The sequence below is a fragment of the Cherax quadricarinatus genome, unplaced genomic scaffold (assembly GCF_038502225.1).
Source record: "Cherax quadricarinatus isolate ZL_2023a unplaced genomic scaffold, ASM3850222v1 Contig815, whole genome shotgun sequence".
NCBI classification, from domain to species: domain Eukaryota; kingdom Metazoa; phylum Arthropoda; class Malacostraca; order Decapoda; family Parastacidae; genus Cherax; species Cherax quadricarinatus.
Window position 1 is genome coordinate 47747 of NW_027195841.1, and position 24089 is coordinate 71835.

At 38.2% G+C, this 24089-nt stretch overlaps 1 protein-coding gene and 1 pseudogene across 1 annotated transcript in view; one reads left to right on the forward strand and one right to left on the reverse strand.

The window, feature by feature from the left end:
- Positions 1-24089, reverse strand: part of Atg17 (autophagy-related 17) — a gene marked incomplete at its 3' end in the record, with an annotated part of 69958 nt that overhangs the window by 43111 nt on the left and 2758 nt on the right. Inside the window, 1 exon segment of the mRNA XM_070080704.1 lies at positions 21833-22055. Coding sequence (XP_069936805.1) covers positions 21833-22055 — 223 coding nt within the window.
- On the forward strand, positions 854-3571 carry LOC128702458 (NADH-ubiquinone oxidoreductase chain 1-like; annotated as a pseudogene).

Sequence of the window (24089 nt, forward strand, 5' to 3'; positions counted from 1 at the left end):
GCGGGGGTCCACTGTATTTTAGTTAGTGTACATGCATATCTTAGTGGGTAGGGAATAAAAAAATAAAGATAATTGATGATGTAACAAAATAGTTTTTTATTAGCAGTACGGAAGATTAAATATTAGATTAGGATTTGATTTAGTAAATTATAAAAAGCTTGATGAAATTTTGTGCCAGCAATTGTGGTTAGACTTAAAAGCTTAGTAAAAGTATTTTAGTTTAGGTTATTCTTATATTTTAAGGGTTAAATTGAGATTTATGACAATAAAAGGTGAAATTGGTTTATTGGGGGGTAAATAGAAGTTGAATTATAAAGGGGAAGAGGCCTGAAAATTAAGGTATAAACCAGGATTAGATTCCCTGCTATACTTAAAAGATAAAAAATAAAACTTGAATATTAGTAGTTATGGTCTTTAAATTCAAAGAATTTGGCGGTATTTTAGTCTTGTTAGAGGAACCTGTTCTGTACATGATACAACACGAAGAATCTTACTTACTCATTTAACAGTTTGTATACCGTCATTATTAGATAAGCTTTATTGGGGAAGTTATTGAAATTTAAGAAGTTAAAGTATATTAGATCAAGGTGCAGTTTATGGGTGAGAAGAAATGGGTTACAATAAAATTTATTTATTACGTATCAGTGATTGAATAGTTTCTGTGAAGGAGGATTTAATTGTAACATACAATTTAGTAAGTTAGTGTGATATGAGAACTAAAATATGTACATATCGCCCGTCGCTTCCATTTAAGGTGGAATAAGTCGTAACATAGTAGGTGTACTGGAAGGTGTACCTAGAATTAAATTGACTTTGGCAGAAAATATGTGTTAGATTTAGAATTTAATTATACATGTATAGAAAATACTCTATAAGTAAAAGCATTGAGGGTAATGCTGTGATTGTTACAGTTGTAAGATATTTAATGTTGATGGTTTGTGTATTAGTTGGGGTGGCATTTGTGACTCTTCTGGAACGTAAAATTTTAGGTTACATTCAAATTCGTAAAGGTCCAAATAAGTTAGGTATTTTAGCCCTTTCAGGGTCCGTCCCGTAGATCTATGGCTTTACGTTCAGGGTCCAAACCGTAGATCTACGCCATGAGCTCAGCTCACTCTGATAAACTGTGAGTGGTACATTTGGGCCTAGATATGAGAGAATACATCTATGTGGTATGTGTGCACCACATAAAACAGATCCTGCAACACACTGTGCATAATGAGAGAAAAAAAAATGAAATCATGATTTTTCGATTAAAACAGCAACTTTGCAGTGTTTTTTCGTATGTTTTTTATAGTTGTATTTACGATTTCTTGGTCTCATTTGATAGAATGGAAGACATATTACAGAAATAGAGATGATTTTGATTGGTTTTAGCATTGGAAATGGCTTGAAACTGAGCTCAAAGTAGCGGAAATGTTAAATTTTTGCCGATATTCAAGAGTAAACAAACGACCTCACACGTCTAATACACGTCAGCTGGTGGGTCTAATATACATTCACAAATATGGTGATGATATTTATACAATTATTACAGTATTGCATAACAGTAAATCTTCTATTTTTTGGTGTGAATAAAAATTCATTATGTGAATAAAAAATCAAAATGGAATTTATTTGTAAAGCCTCAAAACATAACTAATGAACAGAGGAAATGTTAGTTTAGTGCCAGGAATGCCTACATTGTTCATTCTGGACCCTATTTTGAAATTGGAATATTTTGAACTTTGTGTTAAATTGGCCAAATTAACAATTTCCGATCACTTTATTTTGTAGTTGAAACAGTTGACTTGGCGATTTCTTGTGTTCAATCGATAGAATAGAAGTAATACTAGTGAAATAGCTAAGAATTTGGTTGATTGGAATAATGTAATTGGCCTAAAATGGGAGTCAAAGTCGGCAAAATCGCCTATTCGTAAATATCGCTGACACATCAAAATTCGCGAGAGCATAATTTCGTCAATTTTCCACCAAATTTCGAACTTTTTGTTTTATTACCTTCACAAAAAGATTCTCTACGATTTCATAAGAAAAAATAACAAATTTTTTTTTTGAAAATTCTTGGACACTGGTGCGTGACTCCAGATTTGGGCCTTGGACCCTGAAAGGGTTAGGATTACTTCAACCCTTTTCGGATGCTGTGAAATTGTTTATAAAAGAGCAGAATTCACCTGCGATGTCTAATTTTTTACCTTATTATTTATCACCGGTATTTGGGTTGTTTGTTGCTTTAATTTTGTGAAGGATTATTCCGTATGAGTTAGGGTTAGTAAATTTTCATATAGGTGTATTATTTTTTTTGTGTTGTTTAAGATTAGGAGTCTATCCTTTAACCCTTTGACTGTTTCAGGCCCCTTTCTGAAACTGTCATTCTATGTCGCTAAATTTAAAAAAAAAAAAAAATTATTTTTTCTTATGAAATAATAGAGAATCTTTTCCCGGTGGTAATGACACCAAAAGTTCGAGATTTGGTCAAAAACTCATGGAATTACGCTCCCGCGAAGTTAGCGGTCTCAGCAACATATGCGTATCGGCGATTTCGCCAACTTTGAGCCCTGGTTTTAGCCAATTCCGTTGTTCCAGTTGACCAAACTCATAGCTATTTCTTTAGAACTCCATTTTATCTATCTTCTGAGTACAAGAAACCTCCCATTTACCAATTTGGACTACCCAATATTGTGGTCAGAAATTGGCAATTTGGCCAATTTCACGCAAACTAAAAAGATGCCAATTTCAAAATAGGGTCCAGAATAAACAAGGTAGACATTCTTGGCACTAATATAACATATCCTTTGTTCATTAGTCACATCTCTAGGCCCCTCTTATATTATTATTGCTTTCTATTTTGATTTTTTATTCATACAAAAAAATACAAAATTTACTGTTATGCAGACTACTGCATTATTGTAAAAATGGTATAAATAATATCAGTGCACTAGTGAAAGAATATTAGACTCCCCAGTTGATGTGTATTGGACGTGTGGTGTGATTTGTTTACTCCTGAACATTGGTAAAAATCGAACATTTCCGCTACTTTGAGCTCAGTTTCAAGGTCGTTTTCATCGTCAAAGTAATGAAAATCATCTCTATTTCTGTAATATGTTTTCCATTTTATCACCTAAGACCATGAAAATGCAAATACATCGATAAATACTATACAAAAATACACCTCAAAGTCGGAGTTTTAATCCAAAAAAACGATCAGTTTTTTTTTCTCATTACGCATTGTGTGCTGCAGGATTTTTTTTATGTGGTGCACACTGACCACACAGACCCATTCTCTCACATGTGGGCCTAGCAGCTTTCTTCCGCTTGATTTGAAGCCGCTACAATTATTGAGTATACGTATATACGCCTGAAACACTGGCTCGTAAGACGTATATATACGACCAAAACAGTCAAAGGGTTACTAAGAGCTGGGTGGGCTTCTAATTGTAAGTATTCTTTGTTGGGAAGTCTTCGTGCTGTAGCACAAACTATTTCATATGAGGTAATTTTATTATCTTACGTTTATCTTTAATTTTATTATCTTACGTTTTTTTAGTTAGAAGATTCAGATTTACGGAGTTGAGATTATGTTCTGCAAGAACATAATCTCAACAAAAAAAAATCTAAATGTAAACAAAGGAACTAATAAATAAAACTCCTAAATCATTATTCACTAAACAAAAATATTTCCTTCTCCATTAAATATTTAACTCACACACCAACACTCTTGGGTCTGTTGTTTTTACCACTGGTGAGGCTTTTCACCTTGGCCTTGTTCGCAGTCATTTTATTCATCTCTGCCTTCTTAGGGTCAGTTATTTTGTATATACCTTTTCGGTTACTAGCACCTCGGAGGGCAGTTAACCTGTAGGCTAGGTCAACATCATCAATTGTTTCTATCTCTTGAATTTTCCTCTTTTTGCTCTTCTTTTGCTTGCCATTTAACCCTGTCTGGTCCTGGTCAGTTTTCTCCAATGCATTTTGTCTGCGACGTCTGTTATGTTTCCTTGTTTTTGGCTTTCTTACCATAGCCATCTTCAGTGTATCGCCGGTTGGTCTCCTCCAGAGTTTGACTGGTGCGATCAGTCCCATGGCACTCACTGTAATTGACATGAGGACACACAACACAGTCATTGTGAAGGGAGTAGAGGAACACTCATGACAGCGTGATGTCACCTCAAGAAGAAGTGTTTTAAGATTTTGGATTTCCATGTAACATTCATAAGCGGTGATGACGCGACCAATGACGGGCAGCCACCTTGGATCAAACTGAAGGTCACTGTCGGTACTTGTCTCTTGTACTGGGGTGTTGCTCACATATCGCCACACATCAAGTACAGTCGAGATGGAGAACCAATAGAACACTGGCTGGCAAGCATCAGTAGCTTGGTCAACCTCTCTTCTGAGGTCGTCTCTCTCCTTTTCTAAATCACGAACCCATGGATCGAAAAGCTGATAATAGCAACCCACTATTTCCAGAATGATTCCCACTGCCAGCATCCACAAGCAGCAGGTTTTCAGTGCCATTTTGCAAAACATTTTGACGATTCTTAAGCTTACTGTTTAGTTCTTTATTTGATTATTTGATTATAACTTGATTTTCAAACTTAAGTTTAATTATTTCAATAATATATTAACATAATAAATGATGCCCCATTTTACTAAATATATCAACATTGTGAAAAAATAGTGACCTTCGAATTTTCAGTTTATAATTGAAAGTGTACATAGAATTTATTTACATAGAGAATCAAAATTTAATATTGTAACAGTGAGTTGCATTATAGTGTCTTATGATGGTGAGTGTAGTATAGTGTGTAGTTATAGTGTAGCAGTGTAGTGATGGTGAGTGTAGCAGGGTAGTGATGGTGAGTGTAGCAGTGTAGTGATGGTGAGTGTAACAGTATAGTGATAGTGTAGCAGTGTAGTGAAGGTGAGTGTAGCAGTGTACTGATGGTAAGTGTAGCATTGTAGTGATAGTGAGTGTAGCATGATTTAAATAATATGAGTATGTTACTGAGAACAAGTAATATATATAACTCTGCAAGAACATAATCTCAACAAAAAAAATCTTAATGTAAACAAAGGAACTAATAAATAAAACTCCTAAATCATTATTCAATAAACAAAAATATTTCCTTCTTCATTAAATAAATATTTAACTCACACACCAACACTCTTGTGTCTTTTGTTTTTACCATTGGTGAGGCTTTTCACCTTGGCCTTGTTCGCAGTCTTTTTATTCATCTCTGCCTTCTTAGGGTCAGTTATTTTGTATATACCTTTTCGGTTACTGGCACCTCGGAGGGCAGTTAACCTGTAGGCTAGGTCAACATCATCAATTGTTTCTATCTCTTGAATTTTCCTCTTTTTGCTCTTCTTTTGCTTGCCATTTAACCCTGTCTGGTCCTGGTCAGTTTTCTCCGATGCATTTTGTCTGCGACGTCTGTTATGTTTCCTTGTTTTTGGCTTTCTTACCATAGCCATCTTCAGTGTATCGCCGGTTGGTCTCCTCCAGAGTTTGACTGGTGCGATCAGTCCCATGGCACTCATTGTAATTGACATGAGGACACACAACACAGTCATTGTGAAGGGAGTAGAGGAACACTCATGACAGCGTGATGTCACCTCAAGAAGAAGTGTTTTAAGATTTTGGATTTCCATGTAACATTCATAAGCGGTGATGACGCGACCAATGACGGGAAGCCACCTTGGATCAAACTGAAGGTCACTGTCGGTACTTGTCTCTTGTACTGGGGTGTTGCTCACATATTGCCACACATCAACTACAGTCGAGATGGAGAACCAATAGAACACTGGCTGGCAAGCATCGGTAGCTTGGTCAACCTCTCTTCTGAGGTCGTCTCTCTCCTTTTCTAAATCACGAACCCATGGATCGAAAAGCTGATAATAGCAACCCACTATTTCCAGAATGATTCCCACTGCCAGCATCCACAAGCAGCAGGTTTTCAGTGCCATTTTGAAAAACATTTTGAAGATTCTTAAGCTTACTGTTTAGTTCTTTATTTGATTATTTGATTATAATTTGATTTTCAAACTTAAGCTTAATTATTTCAATAATATATTAATATAATAAATGATGCCCCATTTTACTAAATATATCAACATTATGAAAAAATAGTGACCTTCGAATTTTCAGTTTATAATTGAAAGTGTACATAGAATTTATTTACATAGAAGAGAATCAAAATTTAATATTGTAACAGTGAGTTGTATTATAGTGTCTTATGATGGTGAGTGTAGTATAGTGTGTAGATGATGGTGAGTGTGTAGTGATAGTGTAGCAGTGTAGTGATGGTGAGTGTAGCAGTGTAGTGAAGGTGAGTGTAGCAGTGTACTGATGGTGAGTGTAGCAGTGTAGTGATAGTGTAGCAGTGTACTGATGGTGAGTGTAGCAGTGTACTTATGGTGAGTGTAGCAGTGTAGTGATAGTGAGTGTAGCAGTGTACTTATGGTGAGTGTAGCAGTGTAGTGATAGTGAGTGTAGCAGTGTACTGATGGTGAGTGTAGCAGTGTAGTGATAGTGAGTGTAGCATGATTTAAATAATATGAGTATGTTACTGAGAACAAGTAATATATATAACTCTGCAAGAACATAATCTCAACAAAAAAAATCTTAATGTAAACAAAGGAACTAATAAATAAAACTCCTAAATCATTATTCAATAAACAAAAATATTTCCTTCTTCATTAAATAAATATTTAACTCACACACCAACACTCTTGTGTCTTTTGTTTTTACCATTGGTGAGGCTTTTCACCTTGGCCTTGTTCGCAGTCTTTTTATTCATCTCTGCCTTCTTAGGGTCAGTTATTTTGTATATACCTTTTCGGTTACTGGCACCTCGGAGGGCAGTTAACCTGTAGGCTAGGTCAACATCATCAATTGTTTCTATCTCTTGAATTTTCCTCTTTTTGCTCTTCTTTTGCTTGCCATTTAACCCTGTCTGGTCCTGGTCAGTTTTCTCCGATGCATTTTGTCTGCGACGTCTGTTATGTTTCCTTGTTTTTGGCTTTCTTACCATAGCCATCTTCAGTGTATCGCCGGTTCGTCTCCTCCAGAGTTTGACTGGTGCGATCAGTCCCATGGCACTCACTGTAATTGACATGAGGACACACAACACAGTCATTGTGAAGGGAGTAGAGGAACACTCATGACAGCGTGATGTCACCTCAAGAAGAAGTGTTTTAAGATTTTGGATTTCCATGTAACATTCATAAGCGGTGATGACGCGACCAATGACGGGCAGCCACCTTGGATCAAACTGAAGGTCACTGTCGGTACTTGTCTCTTGTACTGGGGTGTCGCTCACATATCCCCACACATCAACTACAGTCGAGATGGAGAACCAATAGAACACTGGCTGGCAAGCATCGGTAGCTTGGTCAACCTCTCTTCTGAGGTCGTCTCTCTCCTTTTCTAAATCACGAACCCATGGATCGAAAAGCTGATAATAGCAACCCACTATTTCCAGAATGATTCCCACTGCCAGCATCCACAAGCAGCAGGTTTTCAGTGCCATTTTGCAAGACATTTTGACGATTCTTAAGCTTACTGTTTAGTTCGTTATTTGATTATTTGATTATAATTTGATTTTCAAACTTAAGCTTAACTATTTCAATAATATATTAATATAATAAATGATGCCCCATTTTACTAAATATATCAACATTATGAAAAAATAGTGACCTTCGAATTTTCAGTTTATAACTGAAAGTGTACATAGAATTTATTTACATAGAAGAGAATGAAAATTTAATACTGTAACAGTGAGTTGTATTATAGTGTCTTATGATGGTGAGTGTACTATAGTGTGTAGTGCATAGTGTAGCAGTGTAGTGATGGTGAGTGTAGCAGGGTAGTGATGGTGAGTGTAGCTGGGTAGTGATCGTGAGTGTAGCAGTGTAGTGATGGTAGTGTAGCAGGGTAGTGATGGTGAGTGTAGCAGTGTAGTGATGGTGAGTGTAGCAGTGTAGTGATGGTGAGTGTAGATGGGTAGTGATGGTGAGTGTAGCAGTGTAGTGAGTGTAGCAGGGTAGTGGTGAGTGTAGAGTGTAGCAGTGTAGCAGTGTAGTGATGGTGATGGTGAGTGTAGCAGTGTACTGTATGGTGAGTGTAGCAGTGTACAGCATTGTAGTGATAGTGAGTGTAGCATGATTTAAATAATATGAGTATGTTACTGAGAACAAGTAATATATATAACTCTGCAAGAACATAATCTCAACAAAAAAAATCTTAATGTAAACAAAGGAACTAATAAATAAAACTCCTAAATCATTATTCAATAAACAAAAATATTTCCTTCTTCATTAAATAAATATTTAACTCACACACCAACACTCTTGTGTCTTTTGTTTTTACCATTGGTGAGGCTTTTCACCTTGGCCTTGTTCGCAGTCTTTTTATTCATCTCTGCCTTCTTAGGGTCAGTTATTTTGTATATGCCTTTTCGGTTACTGGCACCTCGGAGGGCAGTTAACCTGTAGGCTAGGTCAACATCATCAATTGTTTCTATCTCTTGAATTTTCCTCTTTTTGCTCTTCTTTTGCTTGCCATTTAACCCTGTCTGGTCCTGGTCAGTTTTCTCCGATGAATTTTGTCTGCGACGTCTCTTATGTTTGCTTGTTTTTGGCTTTCTTACCATAGCCATCTTCAGTGTATCGCCGGTTCGTCTCCTCCAGAGTTTGACTGGTGCGATCAGTCCCATGGCACTCACTGCAATTGACATGAGGACACACAACACAGTCATTGTGAAGGGAGTAGAGGAACACTCATGACAGCGTGATGTCACCTCAAGAAGAAGTGTTTTAAGATTTTGGACTTCCACGTAACATTCATAAGCGGTGATGACGCGACCAATGACAGGCAGCCACCTTGGATCAAACTGAAGGTCACTGTCGGTACTTGTCTCTTGTACTGGGGTGTCGCTCACATATCCCCACACATCAACTACAGTCGAGATGGAGAACCAATAGAACACTGGCTGGCAAGCATCGGTAGCTTGGTCAACCTCTCTTCTGAGGTCGTCTCTCTCCTTTTCTAAATCACGAACCCATGGATCGAAAAGCTGATAATAACAACCCACTATTTCCAGAATGATTCCCACTGCCAGCATCCACAAGCAGCAGGTTTTCAGTGCCATTTTGCAAAACATTTTGACGATTCTTAAGCTTACTGTTTAGTTCGTTATTTGATTATTTGATTATAATTTGATTTTCAAACTTAAGCTTAACTATTTCAATAATATATTAATATAATAAATGATGCCCCATTTTACTAAATATATCAACATTATGAAAAAATAGTGACCTTCGAATTTTCAGTTTATAACAGTGATTGAAAGTGTACATAGAATTTATTTACATAGAAGAGAATCAAAATTTAATATTGGTAACAGTGAGTTGTATTATAGTGTCTTATGATGGTGAGTGTAGTATAGTGTGTGAGTGTAGCATAGTGTGTAGCAGTGTAGTGATGGTGAGTGTAGTGTAGTGATGGTGAGTGTAGCAGTGTAGTGATGGTGAGTGTAGCAGTGTAGTGATGGTGTGTGTAGCAGTGTAGTGATATTGAGTGTAGCAGTGTAGTGATGGTGAGTGTAGCAGGGTAGTGGTGAGTGTAGCAGGGTAGTGATGGTGAGTGTAGCAGTGTAGTGATGGTGAGTGTAGCAGTGTAGCAGTGAAGTGATGGTGAGTGTAGCAGTGTAGTGAAGGTGATGGTGAGTGTGAGTGTGCAGTGTAGTGATAGTGAGTGTAGCATGATTTAAATAATATGAGTATGTTACTGAGAACAAGTAATATATATAACTCTGCAAGAACATAATCTCAACAAAAAAAATCTTAATGTAAACAAAGGAACTAATAAATAAAACTCCTAAATCATTATTAAATAAACAAAAATATTTCCTTCTTCATTAAATAAATATTTAACTCACACACCAACACTCTTGTGTCTTTTGTTTTTACCATTGGTGAGGCTTTTCACCTTGGCCTTGTTCGCAGTCTTTTTATTCATCTCTGCCTTCTTAGGGTCAGTTATTTTGTATATGCCTTTTCGGTTACTGGCACCTCGGAGGGCAGTTAACCTGTAGGCTAGGTCAACATCATCAATTGTTTCTATCTCTTGAATTTTCCTCTTTTTGCTCTTCTTTTGCTTGCCATTTAACCCTGTCTGGTCCTGGTCAGTTTTCTCCGATGCATTTTGTCTGCGACGTCTGTTATGTTTCCTTGTTTTTGGCTTTCTTACCATAGCCATCTTCAGTGTATCGCCGGTTCGTCTCCTCCAGAGTTTGACTGGTGCGATCAGTCCCATGGCACTCACTGTAATTGACATGAGGACACACAACACAGTCATTGTGAAGGGAGTAGAGGAACACTCATGACAGCGTGATGTCACCTCAAGAAGAAGTGTTTTAAGATTTTGGATTTCAATGTAACATTCACAAGCGGTGATAATGCGACCAATGACAGGCAGCCACCTTGGATCAAACTGATGGTTGATGTCAGTACTTGTCTCTTGTACTGGGGTGTCACTCACATATCGCCACACAACTACAGTCGAGATGGAGAGCCAAGACAACACTGACTGGCAAGCATCGGTAGCTTGGTCAACCTCTCTTCTGAGGTCGTCTCTCTCCTTTTCTAAATCACGAACCCATGGATAAAAATGCTGAAAATAACAACCAAATATTTCCAAAATGATTCCCACCGCCAGCATCCACAAGCAGCAGGTTTTCAGTGCCATTTTGCAAAACATTTTGATGATTCTTAAGCTTACTGTTTAGTTCTTTATTTGATTATTTGATTATAATTTGATTTTCAATCTTAAGCTTAACTATTTAATTAATATATTAATATAATAATGATGCCCCATTTTACTAAATATATCAACATTATGAAAAAATAGTGACCTTCGAATTTTCAGTTTATAATTGAAAGTGTACATAGAATTTATTTGCATAGAAGAGAATCAAAATTTAATATTGTAACAGTGAGTTGTATTATATAGTGTCTTATGATGGTGAGTGTAGTATAGTGTGTAGTGATAGTGTAGCAGTGTAGTGATGGTGAGTGTAGCAGGGTAGTGATGGTGAGTGTAGCAGTGTAGTGATGGTGAGTGTAGCAGGGTAGTGATGGTGAGTGTAGCAGTGTAGTGATGGTGAGTGTAGCAGTGTAGTGATGGTGAGTGTAGCAGGGTAGTGATGGTGAGTGATGGTGAGTGTAGCAGTGTAGTGATGGTGAGTGTAGCAGTGTAGTGTGTAATGGTGAGTGTAGCAGTGTACTAGCAGTATGGTGAGTGTAGCAGTGTGTAGTGATAGCAGTGAGTGTAGCATTGTAGTGATAGTGAGTGTAGCATGATTTAAATAATATGAGTATGTTACTGAGAACAAGTAATATATATAACTCTGCAAGAACATAATCTCAACAAAAAAAATCTTAATGTAAACAAAGGAACTAATAAATAAAACTCCTAAATCATTATTAAATAAACAAAAATATTTCCTTAATTAAATAAACATTTAGCTCACACACCAACACTCTTGTGTCTTTTGTTTTTACCATTGGTGAGGCTTTTCACCTTGGCCTTGTTCGCAGTCTTTTTATTCATCTCTGCCTTCTTAGGGTCAGTTATTTTGTATATGCCTTTTCGGTTACTGGCACCTCGGAGGGCAGTTAACCTGTAGGCTAGGTCAACATCATCAATTGTTTCTATCTCTTGAATTTTCCTCTTTTTGCTCTTCTTTTGCTTGCCATTTAACCCTGTCTGGTCCTGGTCAGTTTTCTCCGATGCATTTTGTCTGCGACGTCTGTTATGTTTCCTTGTTTTTGGCTTTCTTACCATAGCCATCTTCAGTGTATCGCCGGTTCGTCTCCTCCAGAGTTTGACTGGTGCGATCAGTCCCATGGCACTCATTGTAATTGACATGAGGACACACAACACAGTCATTGTGAAGGGAGTAGAGGAACACTCATGACAGCGAGATGTCACCTCAAGAAGAAGTGTTTTAAGATTTTGGATTTCCATGTAACATTCATAAGCAGTGATGACACGACCAATGACGGGCAGCCACCTTGGATCAAACTGAAGGTCACTGTCGGTACTTGTCTCTTGTACTGGGGTGTCGCTCACATATCGCCACACATCAACTACAGTCGAGATGGAGAACCAATAGAACACTGGCTGGCAAGCATCGGTAGCTTGGTCAACCTCTCTTCTGAGGTCGTTTCTCTCCTTTTCTAAATCACGAACCCATGGATCGAAAAGCTGATAATAACAACCCAATATTTCCAGAATGATTCCCACTGCCAGCATCCACAAGCAGCAGGTTTTCAGTGCCATTTTGCAAAACATTTTGATGATTCTTAAGCTTACTGTTTAGTTCTTTATTTGATTATTTGATTATAATTTGATTTTCAAACTTAAGCTTAACTATTTCAATAATATATTAATATAATAAATGCCCCATTTTACTAAATATATCAACATTATGAAAAAATAGTGACCTTCGAATTTTCAGTTTAAAACTGAAAGTGTACATAGAATTTATTTACATAGAAGAGAATGAAAATTTAATACTGTAACAGTGAGTTGTATTATAGTGTCTTATGATGGTGAGTGTACTATAGTGTGTAGTGATAGTGTAGCAGGGTAGTGATGGTGAGTGTAGCAGGTGTAGGGTGAGGATGGTGAGTGTAGCAGGTGTAGGGTGAGGATGGTGAGTGTAGCAGGTGTAGGGTGAGGATGGTGAGTGTAGCAGGTGTAGGGTGAGGATGGTGAGTGTAGCAGGTGCAGTGACGGTGTAGCAGTGTAGTGATAGTGTAGCAGTGTAGTGAAGGTGAGTGTAGCAGTGTAGTGATGGTGATGGTGAGTGTAGCAGTGTAGTGATGGTGGGTGTAGCAGTGTAGTGAAGGTGAGTGTAGCAGTGTACTTATGGTGAGTGTGCAGTGTAGTGATAGTGAGTGTAGCAAGATTTAAATAATATGAGTATTTTACTGAGAACAAGTAATATATATAACTCTGCAAGAACATAATCTCAACAAAAAAAAATCTTAATGTAAACAAAGGAACTAATAAATAAAACTCCTAAATCATTATTAAATAAACAAAAATATTTCCTTCTTCATTAAATAAATATTTAACTCACACACCAACACTCTTGTGTCTTTTGTTTTTACCATTGGTGAGGCTTTTCACCTTGGCCTTGTTCGCAGTCTTTTTATTCATCTCTGCCTTCTTAGGGTCAGTTATTTTGTATATGCCTTTTCGGTTACTGGCACCTCGGAGGGCAGTTAACCTGTAGGCTAGGTCAACATCATCAATTGTTTCTATCTCTTGAATTTTCCTCTTTTTGCTCTTCTTTTGCTTGCCATTTAACCCTGTCTGGTCCTGGTCAGTTTTCTCCGATGCATTTTGTCTGCGACGTCTGTTATGTTTCCTTGTTTTTGGCTTTCTTACCATAGCCATCTTCAGTGTATCGCCGGTTCGTCTCCTCCAGAGTTTGACTGGTGCGATCAGTCCCATGGTACTCACTGTAATTGACATGAGGACACACAACACAGTCATTGTGAAGGGAGTAGAGGAACACTCATGACAGCGTGATGTCACCTCAAGAAGAAGTGTTTTAAGATTTTGGATTTCCACGTAACATTCATAAGCAGTGATGAAGCGACCAATGACGGGCAGCCACCTTGGATCAAACTGAAGGTCACTGTCGGTACTTGTCTCTTGTACTGGGGTGTCGCTCACATATCGCCACACATCAACTACAGTCGAGATGGAGAACCAATAGAACACTGGCTGGCAAGCATCGGTAGCTTGGTCAACCTCTCTTCTGAGGTCGTCTCTCTCCTTTTCTAAATCACGAACCCATGGATCGAAAAGCTGATAATAGCAACCCACTATTTCCAGAATGATTCCCATTGCCAGCATCCACAAGCAGCAGGTTTTCAGTGCCATTTTGCAAGACATTTTGATGATTCTTAAGCTTACTGTTTAGTTCTTTATTTGATTATAATTTGATTTTCAAACTTAAGCTTAACTATTTCAATAATATATTAATATAATAAATGATGCCCCATTTTACTAAATATATCAACATTATGAAAAAATAGTGACCTTCGAATTTTCAGTTTATAATTGAAAGTGTACATAGAATTTATTTACACAGAAGAGAATCAAAATTTAATATTGTAACAGTGAGTTGTATTATAGTGTCTTATGATGGTGAGTGTAGTATAGTGTGTAGTGATAGTGTATGCAGTGTAGTGATGGTGAGTGTAGCAGGGTAGTGAGTGTGTGTAGTGATAGTGTAGCAGTGTAGTGATGGTGAGTGTAGCAGGGTAGTGATGGTGAGTGTAGCAGGTAGTGATGGTGAGTGTAGCAGTGTAGTGATGAGTGTAGCAGTGTAGCAGTAGCAGTGTAGTGATGGTGAGTGTAGCAGTGTAGTAAAGGTGAGTGTAGCAGTGTACTGATGATGAGTGTAACAGTGTAGTGATAGTGAGTGTAGTATGATTTAAATATGAGTATGTTACTGAGACCAAGTAATATATATAACTCTGCAAGAACATAATCTCAACAAAAAAAATTCTTAATGTAAACAAAGGAACTAATAAATAAAACTCCTAAATCATTATTCAATAAACAAAAATATTTCCTTCTTCATTAAATAAATATTTAACTCACACACCAACACTCTTGTGTCTTTTGTTTTTACCATTGGTGAGGCTTTTCACCTTGGCCTTGTTCGCAGTCTTTTTATTCATCTCTGCCTTCTTAGGGTCAGTTATTTTGTATATGCCTTTTCGGTTACTGGCACCTCGGAGGGCAGTTAACCTGTAGGCTAGGTCAACATCATCAATTGTTTCTATCTCTTGAATTTTCCTCTTTTTGCTCTTCTTTTGCTTGCCATTTAACCCTGTCTGGTCCTGGTCAGTTTTCTCCGATGCATTTTGTCTGCGACGTCTGTTATGTTTCCTTGTTTTTGGCTTTCTTACCATAGCCATCTTCAGTGTATCGCCGGTTGGTCTCCTCCAGAGTTTGACTGGTGCGATCAGTCCCATGGCACTCACTGTAATTGACATGAGGACACACAACACAGTCATTGTGAAGGGAGTAGAGGAACACTCATGACAGCGTGATGTCACCTCAAGAAGAAGTGTTTTAAGATTTTGGATTTCCATGTAACATTCATAAGCGGTAATGACACGACCAATGACGGGCAGCCACCTTGGATCAAACTCAAGGTCACTGTTGGTACTTGTCTCTTGTACTGGGGTGTTGCTCACATATCCCCACACATCAACTACAGTCGAGATGGAGAACCAATAGAACACTGGCTGGCAAGCATCGGAAGCTTGGTCAACCTCTCTTCTGAGGTCGTCTCTCTCCTTTTCTAAATCACGAACCCATGGATCGAAAAGCTGATAATAGCAACCCAATATTTCCAGAATGATTCCCATTGCCAGCATCCACAAGCAGCAGGTTTTCAGTGCCATTTTGCAAGACATTTTGATGATTCTTAAACTTACTGTTTAGTTCTTTATTTGATTATTTGATTATAATTTGATTTTCAAACTTAAGCTTAACTATTTCAATAATATATTAATATAATAAATGATGCCCCATTTTACTAAATATATCAACATTATGAAAAAATAGTGACCTTCGAATTTTCAGTTTATAATTGAAAGTGTACATAGAATTTATTTACACAGAAGAGAATCAAAATTTAATATTGTAACAGTGAGTTGTATTATAGTGTCTTATGATGGTGAGTGTAGTATAGTGTGTAGTGATAGTGTAGCAGTGTAGTGATGGTGAGTGTAGCAGGGTAGTGATGGTGAGTGTAGCAGGGTAGTGATGGTGAGAGTAGCAGGGTAGTGATGGTGATTGTAGCAGTGTAGTGATGGTGAGTGTAGCAGTGGTAGTGCAGTGTAGTGATGGTGAGTGTAGCAGTGTAGTGATGGTGGGTGTAGCAGTGTAGTGATGGTGTGTGTAGCAGTGTAGTGAACGTGAGTGTAGCAGTGTACTTATGGTGAGTGTAGCAGTGTACTTATGGTGAGTGTAGCAGTGTAGTGATAGTGAGTGTAGCATGATTTAAATAATATGAGTATGTTACTAAGGACAATAATATATATAACTCTGCAAGAACATAATCTCAACAAAAAAAATCTTAATGTAAACAAAGGAACTAATAAATAAAACTCCTAAATCATTATTCAATAAACAAAAATATTTCCTTCTTCATTAAATAAATATTTAACTCACACACCAACACTCTTGTGTCTTTTGTTTTTACCATTGGTGAGGCTTTTCACCTTGGCCTTGTTCGCAGTCTTTTTATTCATCTCTGCCTTCTTAGGGTCAGTTATTTTGTATATACCTTTTCGGTTACTGGCACCTCGGAGGGCAGTTAACCTGTAGGCTAGGTCAACATCATCAATTGTTTCTATCTCTTGAATTTTCCTCTTTTTGCTCTTCTTTTGCTTGCCATTTAACCCTGTCTGGTCCTGGTCAGTTTTCTCCGATGCATTTTGTCTGCGACGTCTGTTATGTTTCCTTGTTTTTGGCTTTCTTACCATAGCCATCTTCGGTGGATCGCCGGTTCGTCTCCTCCAGAGTTTGACTGGTGCGATCAGTCCCATGGCACTCATTGTAATTGACATGAGGACACACAACACAGTCATTGTGAAGGGAGTAGAGGAACACTCATGACAGCGAGATGTCACCTCAAGAAGAAGTGTTTTAAGATTTTGGATTTCCATGTAACATTCATAAGCGGTAATGACGCGACCAATGACGGGCAGCCACCTTGGATCAAACTGAAGGTCACTGTCGGTACTTGTCTCTTGTACTGGGGTGTTGCTCACATATCGCCAAACATCAACTACAGTTGAGATGGAGAACCAATAGAACACTGGCTGGCAAGCATCGGTAGCTTGGTCAACCTCTCTTCTGAGGTCGTCTCTCTCCATTTCTAAATCACGAACCCATGGATCGAAAAGCTGATAATAGCAACCCACTATTTCCAGAATGATTCCCATTGCCAGCATCCACAAGCAGCAGGTTTTCAGTGCCATTTTGCAAGACATTTTGATGATTCTTAAGCTTACTGTTTAGTTCTTTATTTGATTATAATTTGATTTTCAAACTTAAGCTTAACTATTTCAATAATATATTAATATAATAAATGATGCCCCATTTTACTAAATATATCAACATTATGAAAAAATAGTGACCTTCGAATTTTCAGTTTATTATTGAAAGTGTACATAGAATTTATTTACATAGAAGAGAATCAAAATTTAATATTGTAACAATGAGTTGTATTATAGTGTCTTATGATGGTGAGTGTAGTATTGTGTGTAGTGATAGTGTAGGTGTGTAGTGATGGTGAGTGTAGCAGGGTAGTGATGGTGAGTGAAGCAGTGTAGTGATATTGAGTGTAGCAGTGTAGTGATAGTGTAGCAGTGTAGTGATGGTGAGTGTAGCAGTATAGTGACAGTGTAGTAAAGGTGAGTGTAGCAGTGTACTGATGATGAGTGTAACAGTGTAGTGATAGTGAGTGTAGTATGATTTAAATATGAGTATGTTACTGAGACCAAGTAATATATATAACTCTGCAAGAACATAATCTCAACAAAAAAAATTCTTAATGTAAAAAAAGGAACTAATAAATAAAACTCCTAAATCATTATTCAATAAACAAAAATATTTCCTTCTTCATTAAATAAATATTTAACTCACACACCAACACTCTTGTGTCTTTTGTTTTTACCATTGGTGAGGCTTTTCACCTTGGCCTTGTTCGCAGTCTTTTTATTCATCTCTGCCTTCTTAGGGTCAGTTATTTTGTATATGCCTTTTCGGTTACTGGCACCTCGGAGGGCAGTTAACCTGTAGGCTAGGTCAACATCATCAATTGTTTCTATCTCTTGAATTTTCCTCTTTTTGCTCTTCTTTTGCTTGCCATTTAACCCTGTCTGGTCCTGGTCAGTTTTCTCTGATGCATTTTGTTTGCGACGTCTGTTATGTTTGCTTGTTTTTGGCTTTCTTACCATAGCCATCTTCAGTGTATCACCGGTTGGTCTCCTCCAGAGTTTGACTGGTGCGATCAGTCCCATGGCACTCATTGTAATTGACATGAGGACACACAACACAGTCATTGTGAAGGGAGTAGAGGAACACTCATGACAGCGAGATGTCACCTCAAGAAGAAGTGTTTTAAGATTTTGGATTTCCATGTAACATTCATAAGCGGTAATGACACGACCAATGACGGGCAGCCACCTTGGATCAAACTGAAGGTCACTGTCGGTACTTGTCTCTTGTACTGGGGTGTTGCTCACATATCGCCAAACATCAACTACAGTCGAGATGGAGAACCAATAGAACACTGGCTGGCAAGCATCGGTAGCTTGGTCAACCTCTCTTCTGAGGTCGTCTCTCTCCTTTTCTAAATCACGAACCCATGGATCGAAAAGCTGATAATAGCAACCCACTATTTCCAGAATGATTCCCATTGCCAGCATCCACAAGCAGCAGGTTTTCAGTGCCATTTTGCAAGACATTTTGATGATTCTTAAACTTACTGTTTAGTTCTTTATTTGATTATAATTTGATTTTCAAACTTAAGCTTAATTATTTCAATAATATATTAATATAATAAATGATGCCCCATTTTACTAAATATATCAACATTATGAAAAAATAGTGACCTTCGAATTTTCAGTTTATTATTGAAAGTGTACATAGAATTTATTTACATAGAAGAGAATCAAAATTTAATATTGTAACAGTGAGTTGTATTATAGTGTCTTATGATGGTGAGTGTAGTATAGTGTGTAGTTATAGTGTAGCAGTGTAGTGATGGTGAGTGTAGCAGGGTAGTGATGGTGAGTGTAGCAGTGTAGTGATGGTGAGTGTAACAGAATAGTGATAGTGTAGCAGTGTAGTGAAGGTGAGTGTAGCAGTGTACTGATGGTGAGTGTAGCAGTGTAGTGATAGTGAGTGTAGCATGATTTAAATAATATGAGTATGTTACTAAGGACAATAATATATATAACTCTGCAAGAACATAATCTCAACAAAAAAAAAATCTTAATGTAAACAAAGGAACTAATAAATAAAACTCCTAAATCATTATTCAATAAACAAAAATATTTCCTTCTTCATTAAATAAATATTTAACTCACACACCAACACTCTTGTGTCTTTTGTTTTTACCATTGGTGAGGCTTTTCACCTTGGCCTTGTTTGCAGTCATTTTATTCATCTCTGCCTTCTTAGGGTCAGTTATTTTGTATATGCCTTTTCGGTTACTGGCACCTCGGAGGGCAGTTAACCTGTAGGCTAGGTCAACGTCATCAATTGTTTCTATCTCTTGAATTTTCCTCTTTTTGCTCTTCTTTTGCTTGCCATTTAACCCTGTCTGGTCCTGGTCAGTTTTCTCCGATGCATTTTGTCTGCGACGTCTGTTATGTTTCCTTGTTTTTGGCTTTCTTACCATAGCCATCTTCAGTGTATCGCCGGTTGGTCTCCTCCAGAGTTTGACTGGTGCGATCAGTCCCATGGCACTCACTGTAATTGACATGAGGACACACAACACAGTCATTGTGAAGGGAGTAGAGGAACACTCATGTCAGCGAGATGTCACCTCAAGAAGAAGTGTTTTAAGATTTTGGATTTCCATGTAACATTCATAAGCGGTAATGACACGACCAATGACGGGCAGCCACCTTGGATCAAACTGAAGGTCACTGTCGGTACTTGTCTCTTGTACTGGGGTGTTGCTCACATATTGCCACACATCAACTACAGTCGAGATGGAGAACCAATAGAACACTGGCTGGCAAGCATCGGTAGCTTGGTCAACCTCTCTTCTGAGGTCGTCTCTCTCCTTTTCTAAATCACGAACCCATGGATCGAAAAGCTGATAATAGCAACCCACTATTTCCAGAATGATTCCCATTGCCAGCATCCACAAGCAGCAGGTTTTCAGTGCCATTTTGCAAGACATTTTGATGATTCTTAAACTTACTGTTTAGTGCTTTATTTGATTATAATTTGATTTTCAAACTTAAGCTTAACTATTTCAATAATATATTAATATAATAAATGATGCCCCATTTTACTAAATATATCAACATTATGAAAAAATAGTGACCTTCGAATTTTCAGTTTATTATTGAAAGTGTACATAGAATTTATTTACATAGAAGAGAATCAAAATTTAATATTGTAACAGTGAGTTGTATTATAGTGTCTTATGATGGTGAGTGTAGTATAGTGTGTAGTGATAGTGTAGGTGTGTAGTGATGGTGAGTGTAGCAGGGTAGTGATGGTGAGTGTAGCAGTGTAGTGATATTGAGTGTAGCAGTGTAGTGATGGTGAGTGTAGCAGTGTAGTGATGGTGGGTGTAGCAGTGTAGTGATGGTGTGTGTAGCAGTGTAGTGAAGGTGAGTGTAGCAGTGTAGTGAAGGTGAGTGTAGCAGTGTACTTATGGTGAGTGTGCAGTGTAGTGATAGTGAGTGTAGCAAGATTTAAATAATATGAGTATGTTACTGAGAACAAGTACAAGAACATAATCTCAACAAAAAAAATCTTAATGTAAATAAGGAACTAATAAATAAAACTCCTAAATCATTACTCAATAAACAAAAATATTTCCTTCTTAATTAAATAAATATTTAACTCACACACCAACACTCTTGTGTCTTTTGTTTTTACCATTGGTGAGGCTTTTCACCTTGGCCTTGTTCGCAGTCTTTTTATTCATCTCTGCCTTCTTAGGGTCAGTTATTTTGTATATGCCTTTTCGGTTACTGGCACCTCGGAGGGCAGTTAACCTGTAGGCTAGGTCAACGTCGTCAATTGTTTCTATCTCTTGAATTTTCCTCTTTTTGCTCTTCTTTTGCTTGCCATTTAACCCTGTCTGGTCCTGGTCAGTTTTCTCTGATGCATTTTGTTTGCGACGTCTGTTATGTTTCCTTGTTTTTGGCTTTCTTACCATAGCCATCTTCAGTGTATCGCCGGTTGGTCTCCTCCAGAGTTTGACTGGTGCGATCAGTCCCATGGCACTCATTGTAATTGACATGAGGACACACAACACAGTCATTGTGAAGGGAGTAGAGGAACACTCATGACAGCGTGATGTCACCTCAAGAAGAAGCGTTTTAAGATTTTGGATTTCCATGTAACATTCATAAGCGGTAATGACGCGACCAATGATGGGCAGCCACCTTGGATCAAACTGAAGGTCACTGTCGGCACTTGTCTCTTGTACTGGGGTGTTGCTCACATATCGCCACACATCAACTACAGTTGAGAGAGAGAACCAATAGAACACTGGCTGGCAAGCATCGGTAGCTTGGTCAACCTCTCTTCTGAGGTCGTCTCTCTCCTTTTCTAAATCACGAACCCATGGAACGAAAAGCTGATAATAGCAACCCACTATTTCCAGAATGATTCCCATTGCAAGCATCCACAAGCAGCAGGTTTTCAGTGCCATTTTGCAAGACATTTTGATGACTTAAGCTTACGAGTAGTGAAGAAGTGTAGTCAAACTCAAAAATCTTCAAAGGTAAATCTCTTCAAAGGTCAATAATTTCAATTGTATATTAATATAAAATATTATGCACCATTATACTAACTATAGCAATATACTGAAAAATAGTGATCTTCGAATTTTCTGTTTATAATGGAAAGTGTACATAGAATCTTACTTTACAACCCACTTATAAGCATCTTCATACTATACAACCCACTTATAAGCACCATCATTCTGTACCAGCCACTTATAAGCATCATCGTGTTGTACCAGTGTACCTTAAGGTCAGTGTCAGTGCCATAGTCGATGCTGGGCGGCGGGGGGTCTTGGCCCTCGATGGTGGTCTTGGAGAAGAGAAAGATGGGGTTGGTGTCAGTGCCGGCCGAGTATTGGCACACCCGCAGGTTGGGGTCGAGAGCCTCGCCCCCAGAGATAAGCAGTACTTGCTTCTCTGGGGGCACCTTCATTGCTCGGTGGATCACCTCTTTCAACACCGACACGCTGCAACATCAACAATGGTGCAACAGAGTTAGTAATGCCCAGGGAAAGTACCCACAAGTACAACAATTTAATACCTTAGAAAGTACAACAAATTAATACCTTAGAAAGTACAACAAATTAATACCCTTGGAAGTACCCACTAGTACAACAAACTAATAAATTGGAAAGTACTATTATAACTAATAAACTGGAAAATACCCACTAATATAAATTAATAATACCCTGGAGAGTGCCCACTATTACAATTAATAATACAGGTCAACCATCACTAATCCGGAATCACTGGGACCTGTAGGGTGCCGGATTAGTGATTTTGCCGGCTCACAGAGTGGTTAATAATGTTACCAATTTGATTTATACAAGTTTGGCTTGCTCCTTCAGCAGAGCTCCAGAGACTTGACACTATCACTTACATGCAGCCTCAGACACTTCACCACAACTTGATCTAGTTTTCAACTCCTTCCTTCGTTGTTTTCCTCTTACGTATCTGTTTATTTGGATCACCGTTAGCAAAGAAACCGAGTAATTTTTCTTTGTTTCTCTTTGTTTTTCTTTTCTTTGTTATGCACTAGGATTAGTCTGGGTGAAATGCCCCGGCATGATAGTGGCTTTCCTTGTACTTATTAAACCAAAAATTGTAATTACACTTTACAAGGAAATAATATCTTTATGTTCATCTGTTATCTTTATAAATCGTGGAAGAGCCAGTGATGTGTAATTCACACAAATTCTCACAGACACACCACTGTCCAGTTTTTACAAAAGTTCAACCTTATCTTTCATGGATAACGTACGGTGTTTGCGTTTTACACAATGAGAAGCATTTGCTTTCTTCATTGCAACCACGGCTGGGGTTAAGTGAGCAGGTTATATTAACATATAATACAATAATACTAATAATAATAATATCTTTATTTGCTACAAGTACATGTACAAGGTATACAGACCATAGCTGACACCAATGACATACATACTACTATATAGAAAGCCCCTTGTTATGCTGAGCATTTCGGGCAAATTAGGTCAGTTTTGTCCCAGAATGCCACCCACACCAGTCCACTAACACCCAGGATGTGACCCACACCAGTCCACTAACACCCAGGATGTGACCCACACCAGTCAACTAACACCCAGGTACCCATTTTTAACTGACAGGTGAACAGGGACAGGGACATCAGGTGTCTTATGGAAACACGTCTCTAATGTTTTCCAGCCATACCGGAGGAGATTCGAACTCCAGGCCGCAGTGTGTGAGCTGAGTGCGCTAGCAATTGACCTACGGGACACCCGTGCAGCAAGTAGCACCACCAAACAGTAGCTGCAGGTTGATGTGGTGACTGGGAAATTTGAAATTACGCTAGCCGAAAATAGTGCCAAATTGGCGATGGAACCGGATTCGTGATTGCCGGATCAGTGATGGCCGATCTGTACCTCGGAAAATGCCCACTATCACAAGAAATTCTCGATTTTTTAACACAATGGTAATTTCAAACTGAGGTAGGATGACCCTAACAGAGAGGTAACACTTCCATCATTCAGTCAATCTCTGTCTTGCCAGAAGAGTGCCAACACAACAGTTCAGGCAACACTGTAACCCGCAACATCTTCACTCATCCATCAGATCACACACACACTCTACTTCCATCAATCTAGCAGACTTGGGGGGGGACAGCGGATGGCTAGTGACAGCAAATCCGATGGATGGAAATGAGATTCTTTACCCATGGCTGTAACAGTAACAGACTCTGTCCACTCTTTTTCAATCAATCGACCTAGTGGAGTTTGACCTGTATTTTTGAAGTCCGCCAAATTGAGGTCACTTAAATTGAGGGTTTAATATATTATGGTCATGGAGAAGCTCTACACCGATAAGGGCTACTGAGCCTGGGGGAACAGGAGGTAAATATTAGTGACAATTTGATACCAAACTTTGAGGCCCATATCAAAATTTTTTAGACATATCTTTAGTGTCACAGTAAGCCTTACTTCTCCAGTGCTACATTAAGACTTACTTCTCCAGTGCAACATTAAGAC